Source organism: Bombyx mori, chromosome 18 (assembly GCF_030269925.1).
Source record: "Bombyx mori chromosome 18, ASM3026992v2".
Taxonomy (NCBI): Eukaryota; Metazoa; Arthropoda; class Insecta; order Lepidoptera; family Bombycidae; genus Bombyx; species Bombyx mori.
In genome coordinates, this window is record NC_085124.1 from 5,615,245 (window position 1) to 5,627,341 (window position 12,097).

At 38.1% G+C, this 12,097-nt stretch overlaps 1 protein-coding gene across 2 annotated transcripts in view; it reads right to left on the reverse strand.

The window, feature by feature from the left end:
- LOC101740787 (cilia- and flagella-associated protein 61) overlaps nt 1-11,519 on the reverse strand; it is a 34,177-nt gene extending 22,658 nt beyond the window's left edge. Inside the window, exons 1-12 of one of the 2 annotated variants that reach the window (XM_062673618.1) lie at nt 11,291-11,519; nt 9,757-9,891; nt 9,248-9,408; nt 7,952-8,096; nt 6,926-7,061; nt 6,243-6,397; nt 5,600-5,694; nt 4,871-5,024; nt 4,697-4,794; nt 2,383-2,488; nt 1,556-1,667; nt 203-279 (exon numbers count right to left, since the gene is read on the reverse strand). In XM_062673618.1, the coding sequence (XP_062529602.1) occupies nt 203-279; nt 1,556-1,667; nt 2,383-2,488; nt 4,697-4,794; nt 4,871-5,024; nt 5,600-5,694; nt 6,243-6,397; nt 6,926-7,061; nt 7,952-8,096; nt 9,248-9,408; nt 9,757-9,891; nt 11,291-11,442 (1,526 nt within the window). In that variant the 5' untranslated portion in view covers nt 11,443-11,519. Of the gene's footprint in view, nt 1-202; nt 280-1,555; nt 1,668-2,382; nt 2,489-4,696; nt 4,795-4,870; nt 5,110-5,594; nt 5,695-6,242; nt 6,398-6,925; nt 7,062-7,951; nt 8,097-9,247; nt 9,409-9,756; nt 9,892-11,290 lie in introns of both variants that reach the window. The other variant, XM_021349423.3, reaches the window with a different exon arrangement.
- Between the last annotated feature and the right edge of the window lie 578 nt (nt 11,520-12,097).

Consider the following 12,097-nt stretch of genomic DNA (forward strand, 5'->3'; position numbering starts at 1 on the left):
AGATAATATGGCTGAACTCTGCTCCGGTGGCGGGAGATGTGATGGTAAAAAGGAGATGAGGAGATAATCTCGAATAATTCTTCAGAGCAATCCCCTTGGAACATACAGTACAAAATACAGTAAGATGTATCTATTTGTGATCTCCTTGATGGGAATTTATACGTAAGAAAACTAGCAAAGAATAACTAGAAAACATATTTACCCTCTAACAGAATTTACGTGAGCCACATAAAGGGTTTGATTTACAAATTTCAAACGAGTAGTACGCGGTGCCACGAGCTGAAAGAAAGTACGACAATTTGTATAGTATGAATATTACCAAAAATAGAATCCTAAATACCAACAACAAGATATTTCACTTCAGAGCCTGAACGATGACATAGTATACGGGTGCAGTAACAAACGTCTTATCCAATTAGACCACAGACGCATTACAGAATATAAGGTCTTAACTATTATTGTAACTAACTAAATACGTTTTTAGATTATTTTTAAAGTTATGCCGTGCTCTTGATCGACCCGTATCACAGCCTTGTTTCAGATTGAAGTATCTGATGCTTGAGAACAGAAACCCGAAATGGGAAATTCCACACTAGATTGAAGGCGTGGCTTGTGAAGCACATGCCTCGGAATAGAAAGAAAGAAAGAAAGAAAATCTTTATTCGCCAGAAATATAGTTTACAAGATATAGGACATAGCTTCATATATTTCGCCTGTTTAGGCATGCGAAAATTTAATTTATTTTTATATTAACATGACATGAAGTAATTATATTGCCGTGTTGAGAAATCGAGAGATATTCTAAATTAAGAATCCGATGATTAACGTCTTCTTCTTCTTACCGTCATCCCACTATATGGGGTCGGCGCAGTATATTCTATTTTTCTATTCAGGTCTATCATACTTCAACACTGTATTGGGAGAGGCCTATGTCCAGCAGTAGACGACTATGAGCTGATGATGATGATGATGATGATGATGATGATTATGATGATGATGATGATGACGATGCTACCTCAACACTGCACTCACACCCTTCTCTCGCAAATCTTTTTTCACACAGTCCGTCCAAGTCTCTTTAGGACGCTCCCTTCGAAAATACCAATAAATTGGCTTTTTTTTATTGCTTAGATGGATAGACGAGCCCACTAGGTCTTAAGTGGTTACTGGAGTCCATAGATATCTACAACGTAAATGCGCCACCCACCTTGAGATATAAGTTCTAAGGTCTCAGTATAGTTACAACGGCTGCCCCACCCTTCAAACCGAAAAGCATTACTGCTTCACGGCAGAAATAAGCGGGGTGGTGATACCTACCCGTGCGGACTCTAAAGAGGTCCTACCACCAGTAATTGCGCAAATTATAATTTTGCGGATTTGATTTTTATTACACGATGTTATTCCTTCACCGTGGAAGTCAATCTTGAACTTCGACCGATGCATCGCTAGATACGAATGCACCGGACGTTTTATCCTTTTTGGCTACAATGATGCTGATGATAATAAAATCGTAATTGTCTATAACTCGGATTTACAATTATAAATAATCGAGTACCGTAAAATGCTCAAGAAGCGGAAACGACACGTGATTTGAGGGTAAACACACAATGCAGTAATCTCTGTTCGGGAAGAGTTCGTAGGCCGCTTCAAGCATATCAAAACCATGTCTGTAAGAATATTGATTATCTCCCATTCAAATAACACCTAATACAAAAAAGGCATATGAAGGCTATATTAGTAACTAAAACAGCATTAAAGAACATCAAATGTTTATAAAACACGTTTAAATAATTAATGTTTTTAGTTTTAAGACGTTTGTCAGTCGGTAATATTAAGCTATTGCATAGATTTTATCGCGGGCTTTGAGCGCGGCGACCGAATCAAGAAATTCCGTAACAAAAATAACCTAACACCTCTCCGCCTACCATGTAGCTCGCGTTCAACACATTCACACGTTACGCTTGTGTAGTGTTTGTGAATAAGCGCGCGGCGTGACGTCGCACTGCATGCGCATCATGAAAAGTCTGCCCATCTCTCTCTCGCGCGGTGTAGCTTATGAGTGTGAAGGGGACAGTTAATGTTTTGCTTTAGTTAATGTTTATAAATATAGCGTGGTCTTATTTTATTATTGTTTCAATATTAAATTATTATTGTCTAATTATAATTGCATAAGTTGATAAAAAATGCTATGCAATAGCTTTACCGTGACAATCCCCAAGTGCCACACGTGTTTTTTTTTTGTTTTCTGGTACGTTTCTACGTGCGATCATTTCGTTACTCTACGTGCGATCACCTTGTAAATGTGCTATATTGAAAATTAAGACTGAGCCCTAATCAACAAATGTGATTACAAATAAACCAGTTAATTATAATCAAAGTTACCTCTCGTCATAATCTGGATGCATAGCAAACAGTTCTAACAAAAACGCATTTGGTGTCCCACTGTAGTTTGTACCATCGGATAACCCATTATTGCTTCCTGCCAGTGCTGCAACACGTACAATTTTTTTTTTTTTTATTGCCTCTGTAGGCAGACGAGCATACGGTCCACCTGATGGTGAGTGGTTACCGTCGCCCATGGACTTCAGCAATGCCAGGGGCAGAGCCAAGCCGCTGCCTACCAAAATGTACAATTCTTAGTAAAATGAAGGTAAAGATCGCTAGACAAACTATAACCCTACTACTTAATGCGGCATTACATTATGTCCTGGAACAAGTTAAAATAAATTTTAATTATTTTATAAAAAAATTTCATTTATAAAATTTATTTTCTATTTTTAGTTGAATTTTATATAAAGCGTGTATTTTAGTTTTTTAAACTATTATTTATTTTTCATTTCTTAGTTAATTTTTTTTTTGCAAATAGAATAATGGAATAATCTTATCAAATTAGTGTATTGTCATCGGTCCTCGATAAATCTACAAAGTTTGAATGAAATCTGGCCGTTTAAAGTGGATCAAAATCGCGTCTAAAGGAGTCAGTTACAAACATACAAACATACATACAAGTGAAGCTAATATAAAGCGTGTAAAAAAGTAGTGACGTCTGTGACATTTTGAACAATAGGATAAAATATATCTATCTTTGGTAGCTTCAATGAATAGATTATCTTCACGTCAAATCAAGGAAGGTGTTGCTTGTCTCTAAAGCCATTTTAAGGGCGGGGCTCACGAGACGACGCTTCCTTTTCACGTGAACGTCATCTACGACGTCAACGAAAGTCAAGGTCAAGGATGACACTAAGACCATGTGGTGTTGAAAGAAGGCAGGCTTTAAGCAATGCTCGTGATTTTTTTTATGATTGAATGATTACTGGTGGCCCTGAGCCCTTTCCAGTTTCACCAGGACAGGTGGGCGAGCAAAGGCTCAGCCAGGAGGGGTGGGATTTGCTAACAGCTGCCCGAGCGCCTCCGAAGGAGACCTAACAACTCAATAGCAGCTGCTTCGCGAATGAATCTACTACCGGATCGGAATCGCGACTCGCTGAGAAGATCCGGCGAGAAACTCAGCGAGCTGATGCATGGGTTAGGTTGCAGGTCGAACTCTTTGTCGAGTACGGTTACCAGAGTCCCTAAGCCTGCTCCTAGTGTTAGAGCTGAAGGCACCTATTGCAAAGTTTATTGGATTTGATGGATTCGTAAGGACGTGTCTATGGCGTCGACGGTAACTGGCTCCTGTGTGATCAGGATTCGGGGAGTAGTCAGCGGCGGACAATGTTCGTGCTGTGTAGTGTTACGAGCATTGATACTCTGTGAGATTCCTTAATAAGCTACGTTTTTGTGTTGCGACCACCTGTTATTCGACATAGGCATTCAACATGATTTTTTCAGGATTCCAACGTCTTAATTAATAATTTAATATTAAAAAAATTACACGATAAAATCACTCTGCGGTTGCGGATAAGTAAGTGCGGTTGAAGAAAAAAGTATCTGAGACATAATGATAAATCAACAAATTTTCATACGTTTAAAGATTTAATTTGTAATATGAATTTTGTTGGAATCATGCTAGTTTAGTGGTAGTTAACACAACATTCAAAAGTTGACGAAATCGAGTTTAATCGTTTATAAACACAAAAAATGGAGTACACGGAGACACGTCGAATATATTTAAATAAAAATATTAACCACAAGATTAAACTGTAAAATAGTTTAAATTAAGACACTCGATAGCCGAAGACCTGTAACTCGATTATTGCTCCATAATTATAATACCGGCACAGCCTTAAATATATTCGTGTTTTCTGCTTTACATCAAATAGGCACCGAGCTTGGGTGGCCATAAAACTAAAAAAATACGCTACAAGTACGCAAATTTAAATAAAAAATATGTTATTTTTTGTACGTTATTAAAAAGTGAAGTTTTACACTTTGTGTATAACTAATAAAAATCTTACGTTACGGACGTTTTTTCTGGTTATGGTACCACTCCGCATCGTCCCATAAGGAACTACGTTCTAAAAATGACTACAAAATATGATTCGTCATCGTAGAGATCATTCCTGAACACGTCATATTAAATCAATTACGCACCTTCGGCAGTCGGTTAAATACTTATAATTTATAGCGTAAACAGAAGTATTATTTGAAAATACTTGGTAGCGGATTGAGAAACCAAACCATAGCACTGCCATATCCCCCGACGTTACCACACCAGATACTTAGTTTTATTGTAAAAACCATCATTTTCACATACTTTTTACCCTATCTTTTTTCAGATTGATATCATAAGTAGTTTCCTTTTTGGCATGTCTGCCGCTACCTTCAATTATTTTCAAGAAACTTTCGGCGGGACTGCAAAAGTATTATTCAGTATATTATGAACACATATGGGAATCAAAATCATTCAAAAACACGATGAGCATCATACCCTTTTCCTAAAGCATCATAAGACAGATATTTAGGAAGTTTCAATAAATCTGTAGCGATATTGACAATATCGAATTCTAGTTCATCATCGTCGTCGTCGTCAAGTATACTGGTCACGTCAAACGAAGCGTCAGCCTCTTCGGATTCGTCTCGACCTAGACCAGCAACGTCATGAGTAAGCTCTTTCTCGCCCTCCCCTGGAAAGTTTATGCATTCGTCTTCTCCGAATAACCAAGTAACCTGTAAAAAGTACCTCGTAAGCTCCTTCTTTACTCTTGCTTTTAACATTCATTCTTTTCTGGGCCAAAACCTGCTGAACTTTCATACAATAACACATAAGCATCATTTCAGCAAGGCATTTATATTGTTTTAAAAAATAAAGAAACATTATTTTTTATATCTTAGGAGAGGAACGAGGTCACAGCCCACCTGGTGTTAAGCGGTTACCGGAGCCCATAGACATCTACAATGTAAATGCCTCCACCTACCGTGAGATATAAGTTCTAAGGTATAGTTACAACGGCTGTCCCACCCTTCAAACCGAAACACATTACTGCTTCACGGCAGAAATAGGCAGGGTGGTATTTGGAACCTACCCGTGCAGACTCACAAGGCTTCCTACCACCAGTAAACATGTAATACATATTTATCAAAAACACAGTTAATACTAATGATATCTGATATTTTATTTGCCGTAAACGAACTATTTTAAAGTATTTATTTACCTTACTTTTAGTGCCCCTGTAGTGGGCGCTAGATTCAGTACTTGTACGTCGAAATTGGCTAGCACTTTCCAATAAACCAGACGATACAGCACTTGAAACACTGAAAGACATGAATCAGGAATAATATAGCTCTTCGGTCAGGATCCAACTTTGAAAAATGTCACATAGTCATGATAAAATTTAAAATCGGCTATCATAATAAAATACATAGACGAAATTCCATATCCGTATCGCTAGCTTATGAAGAGTTCCTTTATATGTAGCTTATCCTAGGCGTCTTCAGATCATGCTTGACATAGTTATTAATATGTATTGTCATTGAAACTGAAGGAACATGTAAAAATTGAACTCCGTAAAATAAGAGGTATTGGGTCTAATTTAGCTTGCATAATTTGACCTTAACAAGCCACAACAAACATTGTAAGTTAAATAACAGCTTGTTTTAAAGCAATTTCATTTCGGATTATACATATTTTTAACTTCTTCATATGACCTTTTCAAATTAACATATGTTATTGTACTATCAATTTCAATAAATTACAATAAATCCTATAGGTAAATCTACGAACAAACATACGTATTGCCTTTGATCGAAGTTATAACTTCTAAGTATAAGTATTCAATCTGTCCAGACATATAAGATCTTACCTGAAAGCCGAGTCTCCAGCACTATACTTATGGTAAATCGAAAGTGTATCTACTTTCCTCAGACCAGCGAAAGGCATCAATTCGAAGCTCTCATTCAAGTCCTCGTAATTTATCAAAGTATTAAGACACATGACACCAACTGCTAATTCTTTGTGCTTAAAAATAAATAACAATCGATTGTGGGCTCATTACAATTATTGCACATGGCGATAATAATTCTTGACAGTCTATGCGAATAACCTCATTATAGCAGCAACGTGTTCCGCCTAGAGACCCTGGGCCCTTTAAGGTAATTAATATTAAAGTAAACTATCTTAATGTGACAGCTATGTGCGGCATTTCTATTAAAAAAAATCTAATATTTTCACATAAGAAATGAATTTATTTGTTAAGGATATACAAGAATAGTGAGCAAGGTACCACACCCATACGTTAACAGATCCTTTTCCTGACAACACTCGTACTCTAAAAACGATGAAAATTTATTAACTGGAAGAAACTAGGAGACCTAAATAATCGCTCAATCTCTAAAGGAAGAGAATAACCATCGTTTTAGAACGATTTAAATTAGATACCATTTGGAGCGACTGGTCTCAAATTACCGTCATTACATTTTTAACTAGGGCTGCCTCCAACTTTAAACATACGAACCAAACTGTACTTTTAGTTTTCTTAAATTATACCTCACAAACTAGCAGGACCCTGTCAGATTCTGGATGTCTTGAAATGAGTTCGCTAATGTAAAATTCTCCGTAAAGTTCACGGAGTCTGGTAGAAAAACGTTCGATTATAGGCACTATATCATCATTATCCTCTTCGCTAAAATAGATTATTGTTAATGTCCAATATTTGTTTATATTGTTTTCAATTATACTATGCAGTGGAATATGTGCGTAATGAATACATGTCGTTCATTGAGAATGGACAGCGTGAGTGGTCTTCCCACAATGTGGCATGTAGACCTGATGAAAATCGCACGGTCCCCTGAATACGGCAGCGCAGTATCAATTATTGTTGCGAATCTTGGGAAAAACTTTCCAGCAGTAGACGTCTATAAGCTGATGATGGTCATAAGTCCTTCTTCAAGTAAGATTTCACAAGACTGCTGAGAGAAAGACAGCGGTATAGCTGTACCCTTGGTTTGCTAAGTTCCATGAGTGACAATAAATCGTTATCGTCATATGAGCCCTGCGTTTGTCGGCGTTCGAAGGCAATGAGAAAATACAACTGCGTTGCAACAGATCAAACCATATACCTACATATTACCATCAAATTATGCATCGGATCCCATTATTTTGTTGCTCTTGCAGACACTCGTCCGCGACCCACTTGGTGTAAATTGGTTACTGTAGCCAATAGACATGGTAAAGTAAAAGTCCCCACTTATTGCTTATATGGGTGGACGAGCTCACAGCCCACCTGGTGTTAAGTGGTTACTGGAGCCCATAGACATCTATAATGTAAATGCGCCACCCACCTTGAGATATAAGTTCTATGGTCTCAGTATAGTTACAACGGCTGCTCCACCCCTCAAACCGAAACGCATTACTGCTTCACGGCAGAAATAGGCGGCGTGGTGGTACCTACCCGTGCGGACTCACAAGAGGTCCTACCACCCGTGAAAAATACTTATAACTTAAGTCTGAATAAAAAATATTTCGTCTCCATTTAACGTTATTAAAACTATCGACAGGTATGCTTTAACTAACACAGCTCTTCGAACTCTCAGCCTAGGGCAAACTTCTGGGCGATCAGCTACATATAAACCAGGCAACTGATCACCTGGGATACCACGCTCCATTGCTTGAACACGTCGAAAAGACCCTTCTGATCGAGACTGACCAGGAACTAATACTGAAATAGGTTATTGCTAGAAAATTTCGTCGTTTTTTCACGATCTCTTAGGGTTAATAATAGTGTTAAAAGGTTTTTACAGGCAGTCGGGGCAAGTGCCCAGTGTGGCAAATTAGTTTTTTTATGTATTATAATATTTATGTATTATAATGATTATGAATTACCCTTAGTGCCAAATTTATAATTGTTAGAAAAAAAACTAATATTTATTTATGTTTTTGGAATATATAACATAATATGATAAAGTTTCTGCAATAAACTAGTTATTTTAATTTTGTAAAATAAAATATAATATAAACTATAAGTTTAGGTAAAATTCCAGTATTGGGCCGGATTTTTTCCGGTGCCCAGTAGCGGGATTAAGTTTAAATCTGGCCCTGGGAATACCTACTATGGTGTCTTTGTTACACATATTATTGCTTAAAAAGGATCAACAACCTCACGGCTAGCCTGGCGATAAATGATTTCGAGAGCCCATTGTCAGTAACGTCATTATCAACGTGAGCACCGCCAACTATTTTGAGACGGCATAATGCTTCGCGACAGAAATGGACCATATATGAGTCGTCTATTATCAAAGGTGGCAATCTGTGCATTTGGACAAAAAAATGTTATTGATATGTTAATACAGATTGATTTGAATATAATCGTCTCCTTCAAACAATACGGTTCAAAACCTGCATTAAATAAAGGTTAATAGTTAACCTGTTATTTATCTAAGATATCGTTCCGAAGAGTTTTGTGACTGCCAATGGAATACAAAGTCAATAATTCGTTTTTCTGATTTACCAATAATTGTCCAAAAGTCACATTGCCGGCTTTGATAATAGTCGACTCATATACCGTGCGCTCTACGAAACTATATTGTTTATTGATTTTATCCTAACTAATGTAGGAGGAACTTACAAAGGACAAATATAACGATTTCACATTCTACAAGCTGTTTAATGAGCCGGATTTTGGCAAGACAATAAGTACTGCTACTAAGATACTGAGATCTTAAATGCTAAATATTTTTAGTAAAGACTATCAACTCCGACGGGAAACCGAAGCCGGATTGTAGTAGTAGTCCAGCACTCTACGCTAGAGTACGTAACGTAACGTGTAAATAACAGCAACTCCGAGGATTTAAATATTATAATTGCACTCACAAGGATAATCCAACATGCACTTAACCATAGCAACGTGATGAACGTAAGGATCGTGCATAAATATCGATTCAAGCATACTATCAACGCATTCACGGCCGTAAATTTGGTTCCAGCATAACAGATGTAAAAACATAGTATTTCGGGCATTAAGCTCTACGGCCCTGCAATAAAATAAAGTTAAATTATATTAAATGAGACTGGTTCAGAAGATACGACTATGCCACGGTTACCTTTTTTATTTTTTATTACTCAGATAGTTAAACGAGCTCGTAGCCGACCTGGTTTTAAGTGGTTACCGGAGCCCATAGACATCTACAACGTAAATGCGCCACCCACATTGAAATATAACTTCTAAAGTCTCAGTATAGTTACAACGGCTGCCCCACCCTTCAAACCGAAACGCATTACTGCTTCACGGCAGAATAGGCAGGGTGGTGGTACCTACCCGTGCGAACTCACAAGAGATCCTACCACCAGTTAAACTACCTCGAGCCACTTATATTACTTACTTGTATTTTGTCCAGACATACTCCTCCCAAGCAACCGGGTGCACTGAAGGGATCAATGGATATTCCCTTGCGCATAAAAAACCCACTATACTTCCATTCACGTCTAGTTGGCATACCGAAAGTATACCGTTTTCTCTGCAAAGAAGCCAATTTAAATCAAAATACGAATGATTTTTTTTTATGTCATTTCAAAGTGATTTTTTTCCCTACCTAAGCTGATGCTCTAGAGAGACCATGTTAGCGTCATCGGGCTAGTAGGTGAGCTCACGAGGCTCAAAACTGACGATGTTGCTAACACGAACCCTAGCAAGAGCCGTGCTTCGCAGAATCTACCACCGGATCGGAAACGCGACCCACTGACAAGATCCGATGAGAAACTCAGTGGGCTGTGTCTGTGTCTAGGTCCAGGTCGTCGTGAAGGTCGACGTTCTTGACGAACCATAGCTCATGACGGGGCGTATGCAAGTTTTGTAGAGTGTCACCTTATTTCTAAGGGACAATTTACTTCGCTTGCAAATCATCGGATAGAGGCGTCCTAGTACGAACGTGGCTCGGTCGGGTACCGTCTGTATATGGGGGCGGAATGTCATCCCTCTGTCACGGTGACGCCTAAGACGCCTTCGAGGCCCACGGTATGAGTTGGTCGTACATGATGATGGGGCGAATGGCAGAGGTGTTTCCGCACCTATTAGGGAGTGGGCTGCTCGAAGTGGTATTCGGGGGGTCAAAGTGAATGTGAACAACGCCCAACTCGAAAATCAGATCGAATTCCCTAGTAGGTAAGGATAGCCGATCCCACCGCTCAAACTTACGACTGCTTTTCGCATTACCGTGAATCTCATAGATCGTGAACACATATCTCATCAAACATTAATTTTGCTACTTATGGGATTTCAGGTACATTGTTGGCTAATGCATCATACTGATCAACCGACAAACAGAATCAATTTAACTTATTAGAACACTTAACTTATTATCTAGTGTTTTGCTAAGCAAGCAATCCCGGTTACGGTGGAAGGAATCTCATACAATTTGACCAAGTGACTTGGCAGAAATTTGGTCACAGATGCAAAATAGGGAGTTTTGAGATTCTTTCCATTCTTCTAGGCAGTACTAGGTACTATTCCATTATGCCTATGACATCTATGATGTAATTCTCTATAATTTTTTTGCTTTCAATAACTCTTTCAGATATTACAAGTCCAAGACCTACCGATATTTTGCAAAACATGCAAGCCAAATTCAACTTAAATATGAATATCTGTATCGTCTCTACGAGTGTAAGTAGTATTCTATTCCACTTTACAAAAATCGAATGGGTGTCCGTTCGATTTGTCCAATCCTAGGCCACTGAAGTTAAACAGTGGGCAATGCCAGAATGATTAACTCACAGAAACCTTAAAAATGTTAAAATATCCCAAAACCACTGTGGTCACCACCAATACTACAAGAAATACCAATCCTATCTATTTCAACATGGGTATAAAGCGGATTCGTGCACTAAAAAAGTGTAATGCACGAGGATTCGACTAACATCAAGTTAACAATATTATGTGAATCATTTATTCGGAAGTTCATTGACATGGACTCGTTCACCAATTCAAATATCGCAGGTACATCATCCAGGCACGCTAGCCTCAAACGCCCTAACGCTGGACACTTGAATATGCGAGAAACCATTTTCATATAATGTTTATTTTTATTTCACTATTTGTTTTTAATCAAGAAATATAATCTTTGATCAATTTCAGTGACAGTTGACAAGCAAGTTGTGTGAAATTATATATTATTCTGATCAGTAGGTAGTTCACCCTAAAGGTTGTTCTTGCAATAGATGAAACTAGTACATAATGATGACGATCGTTCATACTTCTTGATTTTATCCCTCAAAAACACCACTTCCAATCATAAAAATCTACTTTAATCACGTAGGTAAGCTCTACTTAAAGCTTGAAAGTAAATTTTTATTATTGTTTCTAATTGAACCTGATCACGCTCCCCTAAATCTACCATTGAAAAATTCATTGAAGCTATATACCCGCGCGCGATCTTTAGAAAATTAATGGTACTATGAAAACACTGTCCCTGAAATTGTAACAAAAACTACACACACACACATATTGCTTAGATGTGTGGACGAGCTCACAGCCCACCTGGTGTAAAGTGGTTACTGGAGCCCATAGACATCTACGACGTAAATGCGCCACCCACCTTCAGATATAAGTTCTAAGGTCTCCAGTATAGTTAAAACGGCTGCCCCACCTTTCAAAAGTGTACCGCGCTCGGACAGCCCTTTATGTAATCGGAAAACTTTCAACCTACCAAAAATTAAAAGTAATCT